Here is a 26,767-nt window from a genome sequence, read left to right as displayed (position 1 = left end):
GCACATATTAATGCCTTATTCTGCATGACCATATTCTACATCCCTGCATCATACCGAATACCTAAACTCAACAACTACCTTACTAACTATTAATAAGCAGTAATTAGGAGTTTATCGAGGCATAAATTGTTAATAGTTAGTTAATAGTGATAATCTGACCCTAATCTAAAATCAGACCAAATTAGTATTAGTTTCATAATTTTAATCTTTCAGGATCAGTTATAACATATGCTTGGATGCGGGAAATAATGTTGTGATATTAATACATGATGCTATATTGCTATATACATATTTTAAGCATGTATATAGTATATTACTGCATATGAACTGGGAATTTACTTTTTATATAAATACATGCTCATCCTAAATTGATAAAAGCAGGGGAATTACTGAATGAGTACAGATTTCTGTGAAATTGGCCTATTTCAATACGTTCTTTCTTCTATGGAGCATGTGAATATATTTTGAAAAATGTTTATTTTTATAATATGTTGTTTGTTGGACCCCATTGACTTTTATTATATGGAAATAATAGTTGAAAAACATCATAATTTGTGTCACGCATTAGGAACAATGTCATTTAGATTTGGAAATGACATGAGGGTGAGTAAATGATGACAGAATTTTCATTTTTGGGTGAACAATCCCTTTAGTATCCTACATTACAATTATATTTCTAGATCTATATTTTCAAAAATGAGCATTGATGACTCCGAAAAAGCTTGATTACTTGTTTACTGATAGTCTTAGCATAATCAGAATGGCAGGACGGTGAGCAGGGCTGGCAGTGCCCTCTCAGGAGAGCGGATGCCAGGCAGGAACATGCAGAGGGGCCGTCTGTGCCAGCGAGGGCAGACTCAGGCTTTCAGCGGTCATGAATGAGGCTTATTTATCCCAGCGCGTGAATAAGGCCAGTCAGTGAAAACAGCACAAAGGAAGACAGAGGCTCGTTGGCATGCACAAAGTGTGTTGCCTCCAAAGCAGTGCTGCAAGACTTTGGTATTAGTGAGAGGAATTGGATGAAACAGAGATCCACTGTGTGACGGGATCATTTCAAAACACTTTGTGAGAGAGACCGTCTGATTCTATTAATTTAACTCCTGCAGTGTTAAAAGTTTGATTCCATTGTCATGTCAGCAACAATCACTTATCCTAAAGTTACTTGCACTTCCTTGTTTGTTTTGTTTTGTTTTTGTTGCTTTGTTTTTGTGTGTGTGTGAGTGTGTGTGTGTGTGTGAGGGGGCAGGGCCTTGGGCATCCTGGGTAAGTAATCTGTCTTTGTCTCTTCCTGGTTTTGTTTGCATTGGCCTGGATGGGGGTCACTGAAAGTAGGCACAGACTCATCGTCCAGGGTATGTTTGGGTCCTAGAACCGGGACATTCAACATATATTTAAAATATATTAAACATTATTTCAGTTAACAAGTTAGGGCTATTTAAATAGCGTCCCAGATTTAAATGCAAATGTACTTTCTATAAAATTTAATTTAAAAGGAAATAAAGTTTATAAACTTTTTTGAAAACATGAGTTGTTTAGAAAACATTTTATTGTATTATGTCTTGTGTTTAACAAAAATCAACATTTTAAGTCATGTCAGACTCATTTCAGACTGGATACATAAATATCAAGATGCACTAGTGTTCAAAAGTTTTGGTTCAGTATGATTTTACAAATCAAAAACATTTTTCAACACTGATAATAAGAAATGTTTCTTGAGCTCCAATTCAGCATTTTAGAATGATTTCTGGAAGATCATGTAACTGAAGACTGGAGTAAAGATGCTGAAAATTCAGTTTTGCCTTATTTACAACTATTTTAAATCAGAAAACAGTTATTTTTACTGTATTTTTAAACAAATAAATTCAGCGTTGGTGAGCATAAAATACTTTTTTACATTACTTCCAGACATTTAAAAAAAATCAAGAGCCGAAACTTTTGAACATTTGTATATCTTGAAAATCTGCCAAAGGCTGAAACTTTTTTTTACTTTATTGCCCATCCCTACTGGGTCCCCAAATGGATTTCACAAAATAGCAGTGTTTAGCATTGTTTAGCATCTCAGTTCTATGAACACGGGAGATTCTTCTTTCTATCGGAAAAACAATCACTATCACAAGCTTTCATGTTCAAACTGAAATTAAAATTCCCATCAGAGTGTGATACCAGCTGGTATACCATCACCGAAGGACAAGATTACAGACAGATTGATGAAATGATCCATTTAGCAAAAAATATGCCACGTCCAAGCATCAGTAACTTCAGCCTTTTGTAAATAACCTCTGAAAAAAGCAAAAACAGGGGTAGAGGACCACAGTAATGATTCAATTAATCACGTTACACATGTCTATTCATGCCCAATCTAACCTGATTAATGTGCACTTCTTAATTATTATCCCGCCACTTTTTGAGACACTCATTCAATGTCATTCTCGACGACGTTAACGGCTTTTAACAGCGAAATTAACACAGTCGCCTGGTTTTCTTTTATGGAATTATAAACTCCCAGAGAACAGAACGATGCCGTCCCCGCTTTTTGATTTGAATTCACAAGCACTCTTTCATGTTCTCATCTGCGTCCATTAACCAAACACATCCACTTGCCTTTTATTAAAAAAAAAAAAAATCCTTTTTTTGACCTTGGTATTCAATTAATACCAAGCTTAAAAGCTCGATTTAAGGGAGCGAGAAAAATGGACAAATTATGAAATACAAAATTGGCACAATTTGGTACATAATAAAAACAATGTTTTTTTCAATTGTTGTATGCAGTCTAAATATGTCCTTCGTTGTCTATGAAATCCCACAATCACGTGAAAGAAGCATAAATAAACTTCTGATTAAATTTCTTCTGAGAAATAAGTAGTGCTTGGTTTTATCTATATCTATCATTTGACATGATGCTATGACTTGGAAGATTTTGTAAAAGCAGTTTACTAAGAAGGTGCATTCACACAAAGGCGCTGCCAGTGAAGTTATTGGCTAACTGGACAGCTGGTTGTGGATGAAGCCAATGTCCTGCACTGACTTCCACCCCCTCTCTATGCGGACACACCCTCATGCATCATTCCTTTTGGTGCAGTTTTAACAGTCTCTTTCCTTTCCTCCGCCTGTTCCTTTGCCCTGTATTTTAAAAGCAGAGTAATTCACAATCCATGTCTGATGAAGTCTTTCAGTCTAACTCATCAAAGGTACCATGTCTCCTCTCTCTCTCTCTCTCTTTTGTCAGGTGTTATTTATGAGACGTGTAGTGGAATTCCTGTGAGCCTGCAGCACCTGCTGTAGTTGGACGGGGAGTCGAGCGGCAGCTGCCGTACTCTGTAAGAGCAGAGAAAATGTTGTGAAAGCACTGTGATTATGTTATTTAAGTGTTAAGGGAGGCCGGGAACATTAAAGGACATTGAAAAAATGTCGTGGATTTGTTCGGGGAAGCTGGGAGCTGCAGAAGAACTGTGAAAGCTTTGTGAGAACAAAAAGGTCTAACAACGTTTCCAAACACATTATGAAGTGTGCCAAAAATGTTAAGTGTACCCTGGGAGTTTTTAAGAATAAAACATGTAGCTGAGCTAAAGAATAACGAAAGACAATTCAATTAAGATAATACTTTACTATTATATTTCTTAACATTGTTTAATGAAGTTGGTATGATGAACAAACAATTAACAACATTGTTTACAAAATGTATTAATCTTAGTTAATTTTTTACAAAAAATACGATTGATTGTTCATTTGTGTTTGTTCATTAAACATTCAATAATGTTAATTTATACAACTTGAAATGTTAAAATGTATAATGTAGAAATTAACCTTGATTAATAAATGCTGAAAATGTACTAGGCCTATTCATAATTACAATACTATTCAACTAATGACAATAACTAAAAATCAAATGCTAATACAGGTGAACATGCACTTCATGTGAAGCAAACATCAGAGAAAACGTTCCTATTTGTTGGCGATGGTTGGACTCGAGTTCAGTCTTCACTTCTTGTCAGTGTTGTAACCAGGTAAACACAGCGCACAGGTGAACATGGCAAGGTCAGCGTTTGTTTTGACTGCAAACACCTGAATCAGGACGGCTGGACTTTAATCTGCCAGTTTGGACAGCTAACGCACACAATGGACAAAAAATAAAACACATTAACACCTGAATGCTGTAGTTTCTGCTGGGTGAAATCAGTTCCACTAAAAGTGACTAAAAACACAAGATCATCCTTAAAATCAAAAAAATAAACTTATATACTATGGGTTTCCTGAATTTTCTGGTCCTATAATGCACATTGTTGCAAAAAATTTGTAATCTTCAATCAAAATGCAATAAATTCCTGATAAATAAATTCAAGTTTTTGTTATTAAATATTCTATTCTAAAATAGGTTACGAATAAATCATTTCAGTCGATGTCAAGACATTAACCACCAATCAGATCAAGGCACAGAACAAAATTATTACACAAGATTTATTTGCTCTTGATGTCTAACCCCAGTTCAGTATCAGGTAACTATCAGGTAAACTTGGCAAGGCCAAATACTGTGTACTGCAAATACAGGAGCGATACCACTCCTTGCACTGTGATTGGCTGAAATATGGAGTGGGAAGCTCTGATACCATCAGGTACCAGGTGCAGTCGGACAGAGGACGGGCGGGGGAGTCTGACAGCACCAGCAGAGGCGAACGCTCACAGCTTAAAAAATGTCCAGATCACGTACAGAGAGGGCGTGGAACCAAATCTGGTTCACATTAGGGAAATGTTGCAATGACATCCCCCCAACCTCGCACGGGACCCCAGGATAATTATTAGTAGCAGAGGTGAGAAATTCCCGGGATGCCATTTAACACATGGACAGATGACATCAGAGGAAATCTGTGGGGACCTGAGGCAAACATATGGAGCTGGAGAGCAGAAACAAACAGTTTACTAAACACCGCTTAAACGTATTCATTATCACATGTCAAGCCAACACACACAGGCATGTTTAAAGCTTACAGATCGCATAGACCCTTAAGAAACATTTTAATTGGGGTGACAGCATCTTGTTTTATATTTTGTGTACGAGAGACTGTAATACGTCACACAGTGATGCATTTGTTATACATTCCATATGGCCAATGCAGCATTTTTTATACACTTTTTCCCTCATCACATCTTTCTAGATGTTTACCAGTGTTGACGGTTGCTGTGGCAGAAAGCCTTTCACAATCTGACTAATACACACAATCATAGTATGAGCCAACATCCTACTTCTCCAGGGAGTTCAGATGGACAAGGACACACACACACACACACACACACACACACACACACACACATCTCCAGGGAGCCGTGGATAGAGACGCATTACGAGTAGACCCTCAAATCATAACGCATCAAACCCTGCAGAGCTCCTCAGAACCTCAGAAAACAGAGATCTCACGCTGCCTCCCAGCATCCCTGACATTTCATACATCACTTTGATAGATCACCTTATCAGTGCAGCCGCTCGCCGGCATAAGAGCTGTATTCATAAGGCCACGAGAGCCCACGAGCTGATAGAAGTATACAGCATATTCATCATTATCTTCTTAGCATTGTTTTGATGTGATAAGGGCTGAAAGCATTAAAGGAGGATGCATTATTTCTAGCTGTAATTTCACTTTCTGATGCAACAGGGCTGCAAATGTTAAAAACGGAACGGTGACGGCTGAAGGTGTGTTGATATTCTGTCATGCCTTTTGGATCAATCAGGAGATATTGCAGGTTGTTGCCTATTATGGATGCAATATGGGGATGATGGGATTGATTGCAAGCGTGAAACTGGTAAGATTAAAGCAATGAAAAATATAGCTTTTGGTTTCTAGCAGAGGTTCTTTATACACAGGGGTGAAGATTAGAAAACACTCTGGGTGGTGATAAGACTTCCATTGCTCATCCTTTGCTATGTCCATATTACGCACTGAACAGAATGGAATAGAACAGAACATTTTAAGGTAGTTTTAGGGGGGTTTTTTCAGCAAAGTTTTCCCTATTAAGCCATGGCAAGGCTAAGAGATAGTGGACAGTCAGCAGAATAACCCCCTTCAGGGTGATACAAGACCCTACTGCAAAATCATCCTGCTTGTTATGTGGCTATTTTCCATATAAGTAAATAATTAAACACAAAATATTAATTTGGCATATTTTATTTCCTCAAGAAGACTCGCAGTACCTGCTCGAGCAGTCTGTTATCAGTTGTAGCGGTTGTTGTTGTAGAATAACAGACCACTAGCCGGCACGATTGACGAATCAGAATTGAGTATTGCAGGGAGACGCTGAGTAAAAATAATGAATGAATGAATAAATGAAATAAATGAATAATGCATGCACTAAGAATGGACAAGTTTGTAAAAGGACTGCCAGTGCCGTAAACTTAAAGCAGATGGTGAATCTACTTCACAAACTACCAAAAAAACGTGGCACGACACAAGATTTTAAAGAATGTTGGTAGTCAGACAGTTGACTGTACCCACTGACTTCCATAGTAGGAAAATAATACTATGGAAGTCAATGGGTGTCATCAACTGTCTGGCTACCAACATTCTTCAAACATATTATTTTGTGTTCAACAGAAGAAAGAAACTCATAGATGGAACAATATGAGGTTGAGTATATAATGACAAAATTTCCATTTTTGAGTGAGCTATTCCTTTAACATCACCTACTGCATGGGTTCCAATTTTTAAAAGCAAATAATATATAGCTGGCTATATTTTTTAGCAAGGCAATCCCTCACAAGGGAATCATCATATTCAGGGGTCCTCCTTGACATCAAAATCCCTTGGCTAACTGCACCTTCAGTTACAGGAACAACCCTCCTGGAGCAACCTAAGGTTAAGTGGCTCGCTCCAGAGCACAATGGTGTTCGTTTATGGATCGTTCCTCTGGGATTTGAGCTTGCAACCTTTTGGTTACCAGCCCACTAGATTACACCACAATCTACTGAAAACAGTTGAGGAAAAGTCCACTATATGCCTATATTGTGTAAACAGTTAAACACAAACTTTGGGTTTAAGGCCAGTTATGGAGATGATTGAAAGAGAGAGAGGGAGAAACTGAGAGAGAGTCCAGTGACTATCCTATAGCCCTTAAGAGTAGTCCCAGGTCATATCATTAAAAACAATAAATGTATCAGCACAACTGACACGCAAAATTACCCCCCACACAAGCCAATTACGAGCACTCATATTCTCAGGTGGACTGAAGAAACCCTAACAGGTGTACACGCTCATACACACATACACACAGGCTTATCCCTGAAGAGCACGCCACTTAAGTTGTCAGACTCCGATCGGAGTCTTTTGGACAGGTGTACACACAAACATAATATCCCCAAAGAGTGAAGTAGTGGAGAAAAGGGGGAAGGAGGGCGAAGTCTTAATTTCCTGTGTGATGTGGCAGCGACCTTCCCACCATGCACACACACGCACGCGCACACACACACACACACACACACACACACACACACACACACACACACACACACACACACACACACACACACACACACACACTTGTTGGGAGAGATGATTGTATTAGATGAGGTCATACACCTCACACACCTGTTCATATGACTCAAACTGACAAGAGATCTGCGGGGAAGTGTTTATATCCAGAGAATCTATTTCATACACACTCTATTAGATGAGATCAACACAACACAGTGACATAGAGCAGAAAAGTAAGACTGATAGGAAACACACACACACACACACACACACACACACACACACACACACACACACACACACACACACACACACACACACACACACACACACACAAACACATTGTGGAATGCGTGCTGGGTCCAGACAGCACAAAACTTGTGAATGATCCTAACTGGCTGTTGCTATTGCAGGGCAAACACTTTGCTGAGCTGTAAGTGTGTTAGTTTGCGGCTTTACTTAAAAATTGTCAGGAGAAATCATTGTCAGTCTCCCTTTGAGCTGATTAACAAATAATATAAATAAATACATAATGTAACCTAAAAAAATCCACAGATTCAAATTTTGGTTGATACTAACAAGTATATTATATTAATGTTATGGTAGCTAAATTATTAAATTAAAATTATTTATATTTAAATATAATATAAATATTAAACATTTTCTAATAAATAAAAAATCAAACTCTATAAACTTTTTACACGTATAAAAGTTTTACACGTGAGTTAAAGCATCAAAACTTTAGAACATCCAGTATGAAAAAATTACATATTTAGTTTTAGGTCAGCTTTTTTAAAATGACATTAAAACAGTGTTACTAAATTATTAGGTTATTTAAAGATTAATGTTAAGTGAGAATTAGAATTCAATATCCACTATCAATACAATAATCTAAATAAAGTCGAAGCAGTACAGATGTAATGTGCATTCCTGAATTGTTTTTTTCATTCTAAAAAAAGTTTACTTTTAGGTGTAGGGTTAAGGTTAGCCTTTATTAATAATAATTAGCTTTACATATATTAAAAAAGTCTATGAGATGAATTTAGATAGATGTGTGTATCTGGGTATCACACATCACTCAGTCTTTAAGTGTTACTGAGATGTGTTTTTGCCTGAGTGTGTATACGTGCCTCTCCCCTCCACCATCCAGACACCTTTAGGATATTTTAGTCCTGGGACCAGCACTGTTGTTGACACCCATTCGCTGTAACACTTGTTCCTCCATCTCAAGCAGACAAACGCTCCACCTTCACACTGACACGCAGAGAGACAAGGATTCCTCCACATCTCGTCTTCCTCTCGGAGGAGAATGGGTCATATGCAAATGCATGTCTCCGCATGGGCAGTAGTTTCCCACAGGCAGCAGGAGAAAGAGTGTTCCCTCCCTCTCTGCACTCTTTCAATAGTCCTTTTCTTCTGCCGCTAAGCCTCTCTATGCCCGATAGTGGCCTGCTGCATAGGTAGCAAAACCCCTTTTCTCCCCCTCACAAGCTTTAAAACACAATAGCTCACTTAAGCACGCTCACACACACACACAAACCAACTAATAAAGTACAACCGTGCACAACTAAAAAGAGGCTTCATGAAACCTGGGCTCTTCTGGGGAGAGTGAAAATAAGGGAGAGATAAAGGAGAGGGAAATAAAAAGGAGTTTTTTGTTGTTGTTTAGGAGTAATGCTTCCTCTCCTTCCGTGGGACCAATGACCAGGCTGATCATTAATCCCCATTTGTAAAAGCATAGAGATGTTTGGAGCGCTGTTTGCTGAGAGCCAAATTTGGACAGGGCCGCAGGAATTAAGCAGCACCTGAAATGAACCGTGTACGGATCTTAGTTCTTTACAGGCCAGAGGATGATTAGGAAAAGAAAAGAATTTAAGACTAAATAAAGCTAAAATTGACACTATTTACTATAAATTTCCATAGTGATTTGGAACAGAATTCACCAGTGCAAGTTATTCAAAAGAAAAAAAAAATTTCACTCCAACTCAGAAACAATATTACTGGTAGCATAAACAAGGCTGTGTAGGAAAAATAATATTATTCAATAAACAGAGCATTTCCGAGAATAACAATGCCAATACAATAAACCATACAATCTAATTAAATCTTAATTTAGGAATTTAAGTCTCACCCTACATTATTTAATATTGAAAATGTTGTTTAATTTACATGTACACTACCATTTAAAAGTTTGGGGTCAGAAAGTTTGGCCTTTCTTTCATAGGACAATAAATACAATTATTAATGTTTTCATTTATTTCAAATAAATTTTGTTCTTTTTAACTTTCTATTCATTAAAGAATCCTGAAAAAATATATATTAAGACAGTACAACTGTTTTCAACATTGATAATAATAAGAAATGTTTCTTGAGCAGCAAATCAACATATTAGAATGATTTATGAAGGATCATGTGACACTGAAGACTGGAGTAATGATCACAATTCAGCTTTACCATCACAGGAATACATTAAATTTCAAAATATATAAAAATACAAACAGTTACTTATTTTAAATTGAAATAATATTTAACAATATTACCGAATTGTTTTCAAAAACATTTTAAAAATCCCACCGGTCCTAAACTTTAGTGAAAGTCACATTTCAAAAGTTGTGTTTGCTGTCTCATGTTGTGTGTATTGTCATGTCATATGTAGCACTAAGGCCTGAGTGCGTGGCTATCACTTTTGCCAATAATGGAGTCCTATTTCCCTTTCTTTTCTTTTCATTCACCTAATCAACAAAACAAAAGGGCCAATTTCCTTTTCTGACCCTTCTAAAGAAAGCGAACAAATGCGTACAATGCAAGAGAAATCACAAACTGGACCTCAATGAAATAGAAATGCACCACCACGCTCTGTCTACTAAGTTCTCACTCACATACAGTGTTTTTCACGTGCTTAAACACACATTAACACACCGGCCCTTCACAAGAAGGAAGCCATGTTTGTTATGCAAAGCACAGGAAGGGAGAGAAGAGAAGCTATCTTGCCAGTTTACAACAGTCCTTCACTGTCACCTCAGCAGGCCTCCGAAACACTGACCCCCATCTTCAACAAATCCCTTCCCATGTGACCTGGGGGGGCAGGGGGGGGGGGGGGGGCACACTGAAAGGGAATGTGGGGTAAGACGAAAAAAACAAGGGCTGCTTCTGAGCTTTGTTACCGAGAGATCTATTCACAGAGTGTGTATTTGTGTGTTGGGGGCTTTAACACACAGCCAATTTGTTACGCTGGACGCCTCACAATGGCTCAGGGGGGGAAAGTGAAGTCATACTTGAGGCAATGCATGGGCGCCCATGGCAGAGGTCACTAAACATCACCCTGCTACTGTGTCTTAGAGAAAGAGTCAAAAGAGGAGAGGAGAAGAAGAGAGGAGTGGAAAGTGCATTGCAGATGGACTTTTGGAGGAAGTCAACGAAAGGATGATGGATAAATGAAAATTTCCTCCTCGGCTAAACCTCACGCACCAGGGAGAGACCCTAAATGTTAGCAGATGCCGTTTAAAATGCCCAAGCAGTATGTCCCGAAGAAAAAGGGTTTCTCCTCACTCACATATACCTAGAAAAACAAATGCATGCAAAAAAATACTACACAATTTCCCAAACTATAAAGCATCAACTTAATGTGCACAAGTAAGAGAAAAAACAAGCATGCGTGTTTATTGAGTTAAACCCTAGAAAGTCTGGTACGGGGTGTGGAAATAGCCCAGCGCAGTAATTAAAGTTTTATCAGCCAAATAAATTCCGCTACACCCATTTTATCACAGAGCTGGCAGTGGCCTGACGTTGGCCACAGCTCTCCGAAGGTAATGACAGTAAACAAGCTAAACATTTCTCATCATTCCTTGGGTGTTCCACTGTGAGTGTTTGTAAAAACGCAGTCAAGTAAAACTTTGCGGGTTCTGCTCATTTCAGAGGTGTATATCCTTCTCCTAAAATGTCTCGGTATAAAAATACAGCCTTGCTAAAGTTCTTTTGAAACGTAAGAGAAAGCCACTACAAAGCACAGTACGCTCACCAGCCGCTGCCATGTTTATTTTCTTAGCCATGCTAATACCGGTCAGCCACATTCCTCTATTCCCAAACTGAGAGGTTTCAAATTGCCCTGCAGTACTCTTGGAGAGAGCCAAAGGAGGAAGGGACAGAAGACGAGCTGCCCTGTGAACAACACCTGTCGTCTTCCGGACTATTAGCACCTTCACGTTTACAGCTCAAGGTCCCGATCGCCTTCATGTTACGCGCCGCGAGAACCCCAAGCGGACGGGAATGTTGTTCGAATGAGTCCCACGTGGAAAGGTGAAAAACGACACACTGGCACACAGTTTAAGCATCTTCTAAAAAGAACCGAACCCTATCTTTATAAGGATTCCAAGAATTGTACTGTTTTGGGAATCTGCATGTTCAGACTTTCTTAGTGACATACTTGAGATACTCTCAGTCGGCTTTCGAAGCAGTTGGTGATATAAGCAGTGTGCTTTTAAATAAGATTGATTAAGGCTGCACTGCACAGTCACACAGCTTTCAAGATGTTTAGACACAGTTCACCTTCCTCACATTCTACAGATAACTTCACCTGAAACAGCTTTAAATACTCTGAAAAACGGTTGACTATTTAGCATTCCACTCCACAGAGAGTCAAAATCTGTGGGCTGTTCCCTGGGCCTCAAGTTTACTGAGTTTACTAGAGACTTGCCTGATACAATAAGATATATGATATATGAAAAAAAAAATATATATATAGGGTTTAGCATATTTTGTTTTCATGGTAGGCCATTCAGGCAAGGTAGGCCAGAAGTCAAAGAGAGCAAATGAATTCTCTACCTTGTAAAACATTCTTCACCTTCCCAACAGCTCATCTCGGCGTTAACACCCTAACTTTAGCCAAAGCAACAGGCACATCACAGATTTTTCACCTGATGGTGAAGTGCTGCTGTCACATGCTCACCGTGTAAAGGATTTAGCACTAAAAAAAACGTTCCCTTCCCCCTCAGCCACTGTGTAGAAACGACTGTAACTTTTAAAAACACTCCAAATGAAGGCATATTACTGCAATCTGACTCATAAGAGTCAATAACATTTTATTGATGGCCGAAAAAAGTAGGATGAATAAATATTCATATATTTACTTTTTGAATTTTTGATATCCAAGTTACCCAGTTGGGATGATCCATAACATTTCAACACGACAGAGGAAAGGAAACTTTGGTAATTATTTTTTTTCTTCTTCTAAATACAGCAACTTTGTTTGCATTTGTGGTCACACTTTAGTTTAGGGTTACTATTAACTAACTATTAACTACAACTTTTGCCTCAGTAAACTCCCAATTACTGCTTATTAATAGTTAGTAAGGTAGTTGTTAAGTTTAGGTATTGGGTCGGATTAAGGGATGTAGAATATAGAGCCCAACCGATATATCAGTCTGCCGATATTATCGAGACTGTCGCAGATATATCGGTATCGGCGTATATGACGCACATATGCTGCCGATATGAACTATTTTTCAACAGGACATATAACGCGGATAAAATACTTGTAAATTGTGTAACTACGTAGTTTGTCGGGCGCTACATTGTTTGCTACTTGCGACCCAGGTCATAAAAGGACATTGTTTATTTACTTTATATTGTCTCATCTGGTGACAATGTAGCGTTAAATCACCATTCAACAGACTCCACCCGGTGGAGTCCACCGCACTGCTAACTAGTTAGCAACTTACCTTTAAGACTGCTTGTCTGCTGCTGCCTGAACAAGACAACGGACGCGAGTGGCGCGATGTGACAAAAGACAGTTGAAGCCATTATAATCAGTGATGTTGTTCACACTGGGTGCGGCGCGACACGAGCGACAAATCTCCGACAGTAAAGTGATGCCTCGTTCTGCTTTGTAACGGGCACTTTGCCGTGTCCAAGGTAAACAGCTGTTGCGACGCGAGCAACAACGTCCACGTCCGGTGTAGAGACAGTGTTAAAGCCCATTCTGCCTTTAAAACTACATTACAACATCAAGCAATATTCCACTTTATATAGGGCCATTTTGCATAATGAGTAGTTTCAAGTTTAGTACATTTTGCTCACTACTTATTTAAAATATTATTTAAGTAAAAGTAATGTACTTATGTAATTAAACATGTTTTCATTATGGTATTGTTACTTTTACTTTAGTAAAAGATCCGAGTACTTCCTTCCTTCACTGTTAATAGAAGATAAAGAGGTTTTGCCAGTGACACTTTTGATATATTTATTGATTTAGGCAAAATAATATAAGTTATTTTTCATATTTAATGTGACTAAATAAAAAGACAAAGTCATTGAAGATTATGCAACAGTATTTAGAATATAATATAGAATAGAACATGCAATGCAAACTAGTTTGGTTACAGCTCAAATGTATCATTCTCATTCTATCATTCACCCTGCCTCTATTACACATCTTTGTCACACAAGTGTTTGATCACAACATTTGAGTGATCATTGCAAACAATGTGTTATATATTATATATATTCTTTTTATGTATACTGTATTCTATATACAGTACCAGTCAAAAGTTTGTACACACAAATGGGAAAGTGTGTCCAAACTTTTGACTGGTTCTGTACTATAATACACATAAATAATATTGCTACTTTATTATAATAAACACATACATAATATCCGCTAATATATCGTTATCGGGCTTTTTTCACTTCATAATATCGGTATCGGCATCGGCCCCCAAAAATTGGTCGGGCTCTAGTAGAATATGGTCATGTAGAATAAGGCATTAATAATTGCTTTATAAGTACTAATAAACAGCCAATATCCTAATGCATGCTAATAAGCAACTAGTTAATAGTGAGAATTGGACCCTAAACTAAAGTGTTACCATATAACTGTAAGACTCATTAGTGCAACATGTCCCATCAGTGACTTATCAGGACAGCAATGGTGCCAACAATTAGGCCTTCTGATAAGAGCCACAATCAAGCAACTTCATATAGAAGACCTAAGGGAGGCACTTTAATTATGTGGGATTGTTAAGTTGGTGAAGGTTATGTGAATTATAATTAGAGCTGAAGATGTTATGAACAGGCATGTCAGTTTAGTACAATATATTTTCTTGTGTAGATTTTAAACATTACAAGAATTCATAGAATTCAATTCAAGCCTTCTTTGGCTGATTTAAAATAGTCCTGAAGTAAGTGAGTTGAAATAAAAACATACCATTCATCTTGATTATGGTAATTAAAGTGAAAGTAAGTCTGATAAACACAAGGTGAATCCATCTAGAAGACAGTTTGCCTCCAGTGAACATTTACTGTTGGCCTTTACCAGAAACGGTGAAGCACTCAGGCGGGCCACATTCCAATTATACACGGTCTGATCAACACTCCTTACGGGGGCGCGGGGGGGAGGGGCTTATGCTAATGACGCAGGGACGCGCACAGTCAGGGAGCGTTCATCACGCACCGGGAGCGGGTGCGCTCTGAGGTCAACCCGTGACTTCAAATAATTAACGGTCAGGACGCATAAAGCGCCTGCGTGCATTTAAAGGAGAACAAACTTAAATGAGTTTGCTCAAAAACAGTTTTATATGATTGAGATCAAAATGATAAAATAAGCTTTATTTAACAAAGAAGAATTAAGCTTGAAATATAATATGTAATCAAAAGCTATATCTGAAGGTGTTCATAAGATAAAATAGGTAGAAGCAGGTGCTACGGCTACGGTGCACGGCTCAGGTGCGTCTCCACGTTTAGATACCTGCAGTGCGGTGAGCCGTGCCAAACGCTCTATGACAAAGCACTTATATCAACCCAACACCACAGAAAAGCGCTGCAAAATGACACTCAAGCCTCACGGTGTAAAATCATTCTAGGTTTCGAAACTATTTCAGAACACGCCTGTGCTTTTACCGCATGGAAAAAAGATCATGAGCGATGCTTCAGCACCTATAAGTACCGAGGATGCTCTTTGCACTGTGCTTTTAAGAGCGTTAAAGAACGGCGAATGATAACAGGCACCCATCCGTTCTGCAGTTAAAAACAAACGACAACAGCAACTGAGTGAGAAGGCATGCGAGAAACACTGCACATACATCTTTTTTTTTATACCTGCACAAGTTGACATTTGCTGCAACGCACGAGAAACGCCTCCCGTCTGCTTTCAAAATGAGCCAATGTATCTCAGAAAGAGAGGGGGAAAAAAGACTCCTTCTTTGTCAGCAAGTTCAGGCAGCAAAAAAACAATAGCGAGATGGTCAAATGGCATCTATTAAAAATCTAGGTGACATTTTTGTCTTCCCTTCCGATCAGGTAAGCACATATTTACAGGTCGCTCTAACGCGCGCACACTGAGAGAACCGCTACATGGCGCGCGCATGGCGTCAGCCTGAGAAAAAGTGTCTTTCTTCACTCATCTCTTTATCAAAAAAACACTTAACTCTGCAGATTAAATCGTCAGAATGTTGAACGGTGCACTTTAATCTACAAAAAACGGGGTGTGGATGAATAAAAATGATTTTAAAAGTGTTTTCGAGTTTATATTCCCATCACACGCGCGCGCAAGCGAGAAGTAAAGCACGCCCTCACATTTCTCATTATCGTTTTCCTTAGAAAAATTACTAAGACTCACGTCTATACCGCTCTGGACACAGCTTACCAGATCAATCGTTATAACTCAAGTGAGTAAATACGCAAGTACGATTTTAAGTTATTTACCACACATAAACATGAAACCTACACGTGCATTACAAAGCGGATGCATAAAGTCCCCAAAACAAATAAACTGTCAGTGCAGTAAGTCCAGCTGCAGCAGCGCGATTTATCAGGGTTCTCTCTGCTCTGCTCGGGATGTATACGCATTCCTTATATAGGCTGCAGCAGTTGTTCTAGCAGCAGACAGCCCTTCAGATTCCTTTCCTTTTCTCTTCAGCGTTACCACCCAACTAGAAATGTGGCAGGCTTGCTGCAACAAACAGGTTGCTTTAACTGGCATCGTGCTCCAGAGCTCTCTGAGCCACGGTCCCTGAGGGACGCCTAGACTGGCAGGACTGTTACATAAACACACCCTTATTTTTTGCTTTGTAAACTTCAATCAGAGTCCAAGAAGAAACTTTCCTGTCAAACATCACCGGGAACTGCATACATGCCCCTTTTCCCCAATGCTGCAGCAACACAGAGAAGCGTGCTGCTGTTATAAGGCAGTTCTTATGAGCTACATTACAAAAGTGGGACTCGTAGCTGTACCATAGCAAGTGAAACCAGCCAAACTGTCACATCGGCGATGTAAACCCATGTATTCATAAACACTAAGCTAAAATGTTTACATACACACTATTAGAGGTTATTCTTAGAATTCTGCTAGCTCGCTAGCTACCTGCTACCACGCAGACAGCGGAACAGCCCATTGCCTATATCAAAGTTTGTTGTTAACGAAAATAAAACAAAATCCTCCCAAGCACCCGCTCTATTCACAAACACGTATTTATTAAAGCATTTCCACCACTTGAGTCGCTTAAACTGGTTCATGCGAAACCAAATCACCCGCTTCGGACCAAACAGGTACATTTTGAGCGAGAAAATAAGTTTAATTTCATTCGAATCTAAAGAGGAAAATCCAACAATGACGACTAACGGGAGTAACAGATATGAATCGAATTCATTTGTTTAATTATAAAGCTTTATAAAGTGAACTCAAGGCGAAGAGAAATAAAAGGGGAAACAAAAGCGAGATTCACTTGTATGGGACTGGCTGCGTATAACGGTCCGCGCTCGCGCTGTGTACCACTAGGCGGTGAGAGAGTCGCGAGCGCGGCAGGTATAACGGTACACCAGATAAGGGGCTATAACACAGCGATACTTTCCAGCACTTTTTGGGGCTCGAGAAGTTCTGCCAGCGGCCCGGAGTCCAGAGTTGAATGAAATCAGCCGTCGCCAAGCAAAGCGAAGGGTTTTTACTCACCGTTTGTCCTCCTCGGGTTCGCCTGCTTTCTGCGCTTACACCTGGGGCCATCCGCCATGATCCTTTCGCTGTGTCTAAATGCTGCTGGAGAGTCACCTCCTCTCGCCCCCACACCTCCCCTCCCTCCCTTCTACTCCACCTCCCCTCCCTGCACCTGGTTTACGACACTCGGCTTTACGACATTACCTTCTGGCTCCTATACCTCTCTCTCTGGCGCTCAGACCCCCGTCTCTGGCCAACTCCCGCCCCTCACACCACGCGCTCCCTGTGGCGCTGCTGCCTGTCCGAAACAGTCACTGATCAACCTGTCCATGTAGCCTACACGTAGAGGACTTCAAAATGTATGTTGATTGACAGTTCAAAGGAAGCATAACTGTCTGGACAAAACAAACATTTCAAAGCTTGTACAACAACCGAAAAGCGCAATGGTAAACATATATATATATATATATATATATATTTTTTTTTTTTTTTTTTTTTTTACAGTCAGAGTGGGGGCGGGGGAAGTTTGACGCGTGCACCTGTTTATGGTGTGCGCGCAAGCACTAGCACACATACACATTGACACAATCTGCAGCTTGTTCTTATTCATGATGAGGCAGAAATCTGCATGTAATAAAACTAGTCTCAGCAAGAAGTAAACAAAAATATGTAATCCAATCTAGGCTATAATGTTAAGTATGTAGCCTAACTACTTTAAACATTTCCATTGTTATTGCCCATGACAAAACAGGTAAGGTTAACAGGTATGGGGTAAGTTGTCATAATCTAAACCAGCAGCTTTTTGTAATAAATAATGCAATAAATAAATGAACAAAGTGCAAAACATTCACAAAATATAAAAAAAATGTCAAAGGTAAAATAGGCTACAAATTATCTAACGACTTTTTACTGTACTGTAATTAGTAAATAATACGCTATAAAAGTATAATATTTAAAACATGTGACAACCTGCTTTGACTTGACATATAACAACAGTGTCCTGAGAACACTAACCATATATAGTTGACCCTTGCCTTTATGTTTTTTTTTTTGTAAAATATTATGACATTGGAATATTACTTTGAAGGATAAATTCACCAAACTTACACTAGTTTAAGATGATTTTAACAAGGTTTTGGACTTTTGATTCAGAACATCACAGTTCTGACATTCAATCCTTGTGACAACTATAGACCCAGTATCTCTTATATACTTTATAATTAGGCTATATTACTTCAGATAGAATTTCCAAAAAATTCAAATGGTTGTATCTGACAAGATCATACAGACAGTTTTAAATCTTTTATATGCTAGTCAGTTTTCCCCATAAGTTTTGAATTATATATAACTGTTGTTATTTAGTCTATATTGAATTCAAAGGAACATGGTTGGAACTTCAAAGTAGTGCCATTCATTTATTAATTATGAATTATCATGCCACATGACTGATGCTATCAGTGGCTGAGTTTTTTAAAGAGTGCACATCTAATCGTAACGTAATATTTGACAAACACATCAGTGAAATAAGCATATCTAATGTACTTGACAGTTTTTCAGCTTGGCAAAAGCTTTCCAAATAACTGTGACATAAGGTCTAATGCTATTTGCCTTTTGCCATCTCTTTACTGGCATAAATGTATACGCATCTAGATATGTATTGTAGTAGGAGAGACCGTGTATTCGTAAGAAAACATGTGTTTGAGTATGTGTACGTGTGTGTGATTGAGTAGGAAGGAGGAGGAATGCAGCGTGTGTCCCGAGGCACAGGGAGGATCATGGGACCCTCACTGCAATGATTCAGTCCTCCACCCAAAGAAAGAGCTTGCTGTTCCCCAGGGATGTTTACTCCTCTGACTCTGACCAGGGAGAGAGCGCGTGAGAAGCAGAGAGAGAGAGAGAGAGAGAGAGAGAGAGAGAGAGAGAGAGAGAGAGAGAGAGAGAGAGAGAGAGAGAGAGAGAAACTGACTCCAAGTAAAAAAAAATTGAAGGCCAGAGAAAAGTTTGACGTAGAGAAATGTTTAAGATAATACTGGATGAGTTAAGATGCAATCAAAACAAACCTTTGTGCCATCCAATGCTAAATATCAATCATGGCCAATGAAAAAGATTCTCTGCTTAAGTGCATTTCTTTAGAAATATGAATGCATCAGCCAAAATAGGAGCTAGCGCATTCATACTTGAACACATGGACCGAAGAACCAACACGCTACTATCTGAAGGTCTGCCGTTCTCTGTCACAGGTCACAAAAGCGAGTGCTGCAGCAATGGCGGGATAGGGCTATTCTTGTACCTGATGACTATCAGGTTTCTGTCAGACCTCAACTGGGTGTGGTGTCCTTAGCATGAGACTGCAGTGTACAGTCCGTATTGATTGAGTGAAGACACTATATAATCTCACAATGATATTCTGTGGATCACTGTGAGTTGCACGAGGCTAGAAGAAAAATACTAATCAAACAATCACTGTAAAAATTAAATAATAATTTCCATTTTTTTATTGTTAAAATCCACCTATTGGAAAAGATAAAATGAAAAATGTGTCATTATTTATACTCATCTTCATGTTGTTCCGAATCCGTATTATTAAACAAAAGGAAAATTTTTAAATCATGTACCTGTCACTCTTTAGTTGTTGCAATGTATTTGAACTATACAGCTTTAAAAAGGATGTAAAAGAACCATAAAAGTATCATAAAAGTGGTCCATGTGATTCATTTGCTGTAAGTTTTCTGATGTCTTTGTGTTTTATCTCTGATAATCTTCATCAAGAATCAGTATGATCTGCTGAGTCAGTGAGTTGAACAGATCAGTCTGAATCATTCAGATATTTTTTTAATTCAGTGAATCATATCAACTGATTCATTTTGATTCAGTTAATCAGATCAATTAAGTGAATCAGATTATTTGATTCATTTTGATTCAGTTAATCAGATCAATTAAGTGAACTGATCAAACTCAAATGAGTAATTGGTTTAATAATTCACTTCTCTCATGAACTCTATCATTTGTAGTAGCGTTGCAAGTGTTTGATGCTGTTTGGAAGCGTCAAAGCAAATGTTTAAAATTCATTTGTCCTTTGTGTCAGAAGTAACTCAAGCGAATGGGCAATCCATTTACTGATGACACTTCGCATGGCATCAAGTGTAGACAGTACCAATGATTGTAATTTCTACTGGCTTTTGCACATGTAATGAGTAACTGTAATTGAAAATAATGAGTAAATTATTCAGTAACGCTTTGTTTTAAGGTGACTTAGTTACATGTTACTACATGTGTTTACTAAAGTAATAACAGTAAATTATGCAGAATTACAAGTAAATAATCCTAAACCAAACCCTAATCCTGACTCTATAGTAAGTACATGTAGTACATGTGGAACATAACAAGTAATTTATTCAGAATCTCTCTTCATTTTTATTGTTCCTTACAAAACACAGTCCAACAGGTTTGAAACAACATGGGGGTTGTATAATGACAGAATTGTCATTTTTAAGTTAACAAATCGCTTTAACATCCTGTGATGTTTTCATTTTGCATGTCAACTGCAGTATGATCACAATAAGAAAACTATTTCCATAAAATGTACCCAGATAATAAGATCCGAAAGGAACTATGACCTTCTTAAATATTCCAAAGCCGTCTATGTTTAATCAAATCTGCAAACGCTCTACAGGTGAGCTATGGTCATGAGAACAGGAAGTGGAAAGGGAAATGAAACAATGGTTAGGATACAAATGACAGGGCAATTTCGTTTTAAATGTTTAGAGAGAAGACAAGCTCTGTGTTGAAAGCAATATCCTCTAAGTACATAGCGGAATCTTTGCAGAGAAAAACCCAACATTGGTTTAGAGATGCCCCTAGTAGAAGCCTCAAATACTCTCCCTGTCATCTGTCTAACCCTCTCAAACCCATGGCCTCTTTCACTTCATCAAACAGACAACAGACAGAGCTGAGTAAGGTGCCTGTCCCTTCATCATTAAGCCAGTTTGCTCTGCCTATGGCTGCTGACAGTGAATTATTCAACAGGACAAAGTGCTCTGTGGCTGTGCAGAAGCTTTACAGAGTAACAGATAATAATAGCATTAATGTCCATAGAATCTCATTAAGAGAGTTAGTACTCGGTTTTCTTCCTTCCTACATATATGTATTCACACACCGAAAGTGCATATAATGGAAAAGAGCGACGTGGAAAAGGGTGGACAGGTTTTATGGTCCATAATGAAAGGGTTTGAACTACAGTATGTTCCCCTACTGGCCATAACCATCGCAATAATTGGGAGCTGAGGTAGAGGAGAGTTGCTGAAAGAATTTTTTGGAAGAAGTGAGGTAAGCGGCTTCTGGTGGGATTAAATGAACATCATCCTTCTGAACTTTCCTTGGGAATTTCATTGGTACATGATGCTGTCCTAAAAGAAATCTCCAAAGTTGTGCTGACTTGGTGAGGATTTGGAATGGCAAGATGGTAAAATGTCATTTCATGGTTTAGCTTGTCATTGACCAGGCACCAGTTAAATTCTCCATTATGTGCCAGCGACCAGAGCAGCTGCCCAGCTGAGTTGGCTCCAGGTGCCACTATGGTCCAGCAGGCGGGCCTGCGGGGTAGCTCAGAGACAGAGTGAAGGTGAAAAACAGACGTTCCCTGGCTAGAGGGAAAAGAAAAAGAAGAAAAGCATTGCAGTGAAGGGCAGGCTTCATCAGAGATCAATGATGAGGCATTTTGAAAACCACACACGCGCTCTCTCTCTGCTGGTGCTAACTGACTGGAAAAAGACGGGACATTATTCTGTGGAAAGTCCGGTCTATTCCCATTTTCCTTGGATGCTGCCATTTCGACATGATGTCATATTTTTTCGCAACGACGGAAAACAAAGAGTAAAAATAATGCTGCAAAAATTAAAACTGCATAATAGCGCTCACTATGCTATTAAAATAGCAGTCTAAATGCCAGTAGCCTCTATTCCCGGTTACTGGTGACAGGACCACCCAGCTGGACAAAATTAAAACCCAACAATATCTGCCATCCAAGAGCTGCTGGTTTTAATCCACTGGGCATCCACTGGCAGTTTAACGGAAGCAGAGTAGTGACTTCATCAAAGGAGGTTTAAAGTAACTGACCTCATACTGCAAGCAATTTATCCAGTAATATTTCCACTGTACTTCCATTTCTTCACCTGTTACCTATTCAAGTCTCATTTACCTTTTCCTTTTACTAGGCTAAACAGAAAGAGAATGAATGGGGTGTGAAGACAGGAAGAAAGAGTGCAAAAGAAGAGACAAGATAGGAGAGACAGCAACATGAGTTGGGGGGGGGGGGGGGGGTGGGTGTTGGTTAGAAAGCTATCCTTACTGCTCTACATTAAGGGATCAGGCCGCGTCTCTGTAAATGAGTATTGATCCTCCTCCTGGCGGGATCATTTAGGAGATTAATGCTTGCAGTGCTGTTTGGGGGGGAGTTCCAGTTGGTCCAGGGGGGAGCTGACTCGGAGCTACCCAGGACAGAGAGCCTGCTGTGGGGCTAGAGAACAAGCCCCTGCCTCCCCTCCTAACCATCTGGACTAACAGCTCAGGGCGCCAGCTGTGTGGGGGATGGGAGAAGATGGAGTGTGTGTATGTGTGTTTGGGGGGGGGGGGGGGGGGTGGTAAAGGATTGAGAGAAAGAAAAAGGAAGGAAGAGAAATGGAAATGCAAAGGACTGCTAAAGAAACAGAAAAACGTACATAAAACGAAAGAGGGAGGTAAAATCAGCTAAAAGTTATTTGTGTAAGGCTCATTTGACACACAGACACGTTGAAGAAATGGATGATTTAAAGTGGCAAAAACAGAGGAGAGGAACAGAAAGCGTGAGGAACGAAAGAGAAACACAGGTGGCAAGTACAACTGCAGAAACAGAAAAAGTGAGCGAAAAACAAACAGAGGATTATGGCAGAAACTGACAGGTACACGTTAGTGACTAAGGTGAAGAAAGAATGAAAGAAAGAAAGAAAGAAAGAAAGAAAAAGAAAGAAAGAAAGAAAGAAAGAAAGAAAGAAAGAAAGAAAGAAAGAAAGAAGAGTGTCGTGATCATGATGGATGGAGATTAAAAAAATGGTGAAACTAAAGCAACCCTTGGGACTGTGTTCAGCATGAGGCATTAGCCATCTTCCATTACAGAATGACAGTAAAGAAAAATTTAATAATCTTAAACTAGAGACAGACCATCAAAGATCAAGGTAGGCTAACTCTAATGGGCATTTGCAACTGATTTGAATACCCCATGAAATGGCTTGATGTGCATTGTGTTGTGCTGACATTAAACAGGAAGTTTAGGTTGTTTTAAAAAAAATAGTCAATAGGTTTTTAATTATGTCACAGAAGCACAATTAGCTATTTGCTATTGCTAGCCAGTTCAGTGGTATAAGATGCGGTAACATTTACGATTGTTTAGCAAATTTTCACCGGCAAAATTCAGTCCTTTCAATATGGAACCCATACAATTAATAATTTTTGCGTGAGGGCGAAATTTTTATCCACTTTTTTTGAGGGTTATTGTGGCTGGTCATGTGGCTTTATCGTGTTCACCAACAAAAACTGCTTGGTTTAAAAAAAGGTTCTGTGTAAGCTGTGCTTAATACTGTAGATGTACACTACACAATTGACAATAGACAATGGACCTAATACCTTTACATCGTGGCCTAACTACCACGACGCGACGGTGCGACGTGCGATAAAAGGTATCTTTTCCAAGTTTATTTGAGTTTTTGTCCTAAACAGCTGCAACGGCGACGATTCTATTTTAGAAACGGTTCTATTTTTCTGCGACATCGTGGCTGGAACAACACACAAGTGTGGCAATGATAATCTCAGGTACTGTTTATGTGCTTTATTTACTATTAAAAGCGTCCAATGTGACTTTGAATATCATTTAGTGCTCCCAGGTTTGTAACTGTCAGCTGTAAAAGCAACAATGGATAATTCACCTCAGATTTTGAAATAAAAAAAATGGAAACAAGAACATTTAAACTGTGAACAAACAAGTGTATTCTTTGACAAAGAGTGTTTTAGTAACTCAATAGCCTATGTATTTTTAATAATGTTTAAATGGTGTAATATTCTTTTTTTTTTAGTTTGCGCCATATAACAGAACACTGCTCGGGTTCAGATCAGGGGGACCGTTTCTCCCAATCACGCCCCTCCAGGTGTAACTGTCACCACCCACGTGGGCATTGAAGTCCCCCAGAATAACGGAGTCCCCAGTTGGAGCACTTTCCAGCACCCCTCCCAGAGACCCCAAGAGGGCCGGGTACTCTGCACTGCCATTCGGCCCGTAGGCACACACGACAGTGAGAGACCTATCCCTACCCGAAGGCGCAAGGAAGTGACCCTCTCGTTCACCAGGGTGAATACCAGACCCGATCAGCCCTGTATGCACACTACGCAAGTCTCTGGGACTCGAGTCAGGTTACTAGTTTAACAGCGTACGCTTCTGTTGTTGTACGTCACATGCATCACCCACATGACCAGCGTTGGCCAATATTGAGCCTACGTGTGACGTAGCTCTACGCAATTACACTAGTTTAACTGACTAGATGCCCAAAGAGAAGGACATGAATAGTTGAAATAAAGTTGTTATTTATGTTTGTTTTTGCGCACAAAAAGTATTCTCAGGGCTTGATAAACTTAAGATTGAGCCCCTGTAGTCACTTGGACTATTTTAACGATGTCTTTAATAACTTTTCGAGGCCGGCAAGTTTCAATCCCTGAAGAACAAAGGTCTTACGGGGTTGGAACAACATGAGGGTGAGTAAATACTGACAGAATTTTCATTTTTGGGTGAACTAACCCTTTGAAATGTTGATTGGCTGGGCATAGGCTACTGGTCAATGTGGATGCACATTCCTCAGTAAATAATAACCATCAAGTATCAAGTATTGCTTTTATCATTTAAAACACAGTGACATGCTATGGCAAGCCATTTTAGCTTTTATTCATTCACAGGATGCTTTTTTGATATCAATAATTACATTTGTACTATTTAAAATGAGAATTCTTGATATTAAAAATGTACTTTTTCTAGTAACAATGTCTATTTCTGATATCAGGAATTACATTTTAATTAGTACTAGTTAAAGGAGGGAGGATTGTAGTGGGAGCACTGGGGTGTCAGGTGTGACTGTGTGGCAATGGCAAATGGTTTACATGGCAAATGGGTCAGGATGGCCCCTAAACAGAATTTTGTTTGGGGCCCCAGGGAGGTCAGGATCGGCTCTGCATTACACGCTCTTAACATTAAATAAAGCACATAAACAGTACCTGAGATTATCATTGCCGCACTTTGTGTTTGTTTTTCCAGCGCGACGTCGGAAAAAATTTAAACCATTTCTAAAATAAAATCGTCACGTGTCGCTGTCGCTTAGGACAAAAACTTTGATTAACATGGAAAAGATACCTTTTATTGCGCGTCACGTTGCGCATAGTTAGGACTCAGTGTTAAACCGAGGGACATTCTCATTCTCCAGAGCATTTTATTATATACAAATTGCACTTATGGTTGCAAGCTGAGTTAACAATATTTTTGGTCTATTTTCCAGAACAAATAGTTTTGTCAACTTTTAGAAGTACACTAATAACCTCAAAACTTATTGACATGGACTAATGTCCACAAAACAATTCAAACAATTTTGATTTCATCTGGTTCTATAAACTTTGGACATAAAGTGCATACAAATGAAAGCTGTGTTCCCCTGTGCTGCGAGCCAAGTATGGCGGAAACATCTGTACAAAAACTTTTGAAAGTCAAAAGGGATTTCTGAGTCCTACAGTTCCATGGCCAGAAAACAAGTTGATTGTTTGAGACAAGATCCAGAAAAATCCAAAGCAAAAAAAAAAACACAAAAAAAAACCTGTGTCTACATGTTTAAGCTCTATTATTATGCGGAAGTTACTGCTGCTCATAGAAAATGCAAACACTAATGCCATGGCGACAAAACTATTCAAGAGCCCAGAAAAACTCAAGGGCCCTACAATGGAATGTTTTGAAGGCAAGATTGAGATGTCAATCACACTAAGCACCCCCTTCCCAAGAACAAGGTCATTATGATCTCACTTCCTCTTCTCTGGAGTGTCCCTGGACAGGACTGACGCTCAGGAGAAATTGGCCACTCCCAAAACAAAACATCCAGTGAGCCAGCAGATTCTTCTAGAACTCAATTGTGTAATCAAATTCTTCATGCAGCCTAATGTAGAATAAGTTATCTATAGATAAATACAATCGAAAGTGTACTAATTAAATCTTACCAAATGACTAAACACAAACTCTCTTTTTTTCTGTAAGCATTCTTTAAAGTCTGTATTTCAAAACTGGTATACAACTTTCACTGCTTAACTAAAAATGACAGGAAGTGTAAACAGA

The 26,767-nt window shown here is 39.0% G+C and overlaps 1 protein-coding gene across 3 annotated transcripts in view; it reads right to left on the bottom strand.

Moving 5' to 3' along the window:
• The window catches only part of zeb1b (zinc finger E-box binding homeobox 1b), a 61,342-nt gene extending 43,638 nt beyond the window's left edge, over nt 1-17,704 (bottom strand). Inside the window, exon 1 of one of the 3 annotated variants that reach the window (XM_077200792.1) lies at nt 17,584-17,704. Coding sequence is in view for 2 of the 3 variants with exons in the window: in XM_077200790.1 (XP_077056905.1) it covers nt 17,398-17,455 (58 nt within the window). In the remaining variant the exon portion in view is untranslated. Of the gene's footprint in view, nt 1-15,548; nt 15,996-17,397 lie in introns of those variants that run through there. The other 2 variants (XM_077200790.1, XM_077200791.1) reach the window with 2 other exon arrangements.
• Nucleotides 17,705-26,767: the final 9,063 nt, after the last annotated feature.

Source organism: Siphateles boraxobius, unplaced genomic scaffold, assembly GCF_051911475.1.
Source record: "Siphateles boraxobius isolate OS27281-9 unplaced genomic scaffold, OSU_SipBor_1 46, whole genome shotgun sequence".
In the NCBI taxonomy this organism is placed as follows: Eukaryota; Metazoa; Chordata; class Actinopteri; order Cypriniformes; family Leuciscidae; genus Siphateles; species Siphateles boraxobius.
Note: the sequence above shows the minus strand (reverse complement) of the source record. Positions and strands in the feature narration are given on the sequence as shown.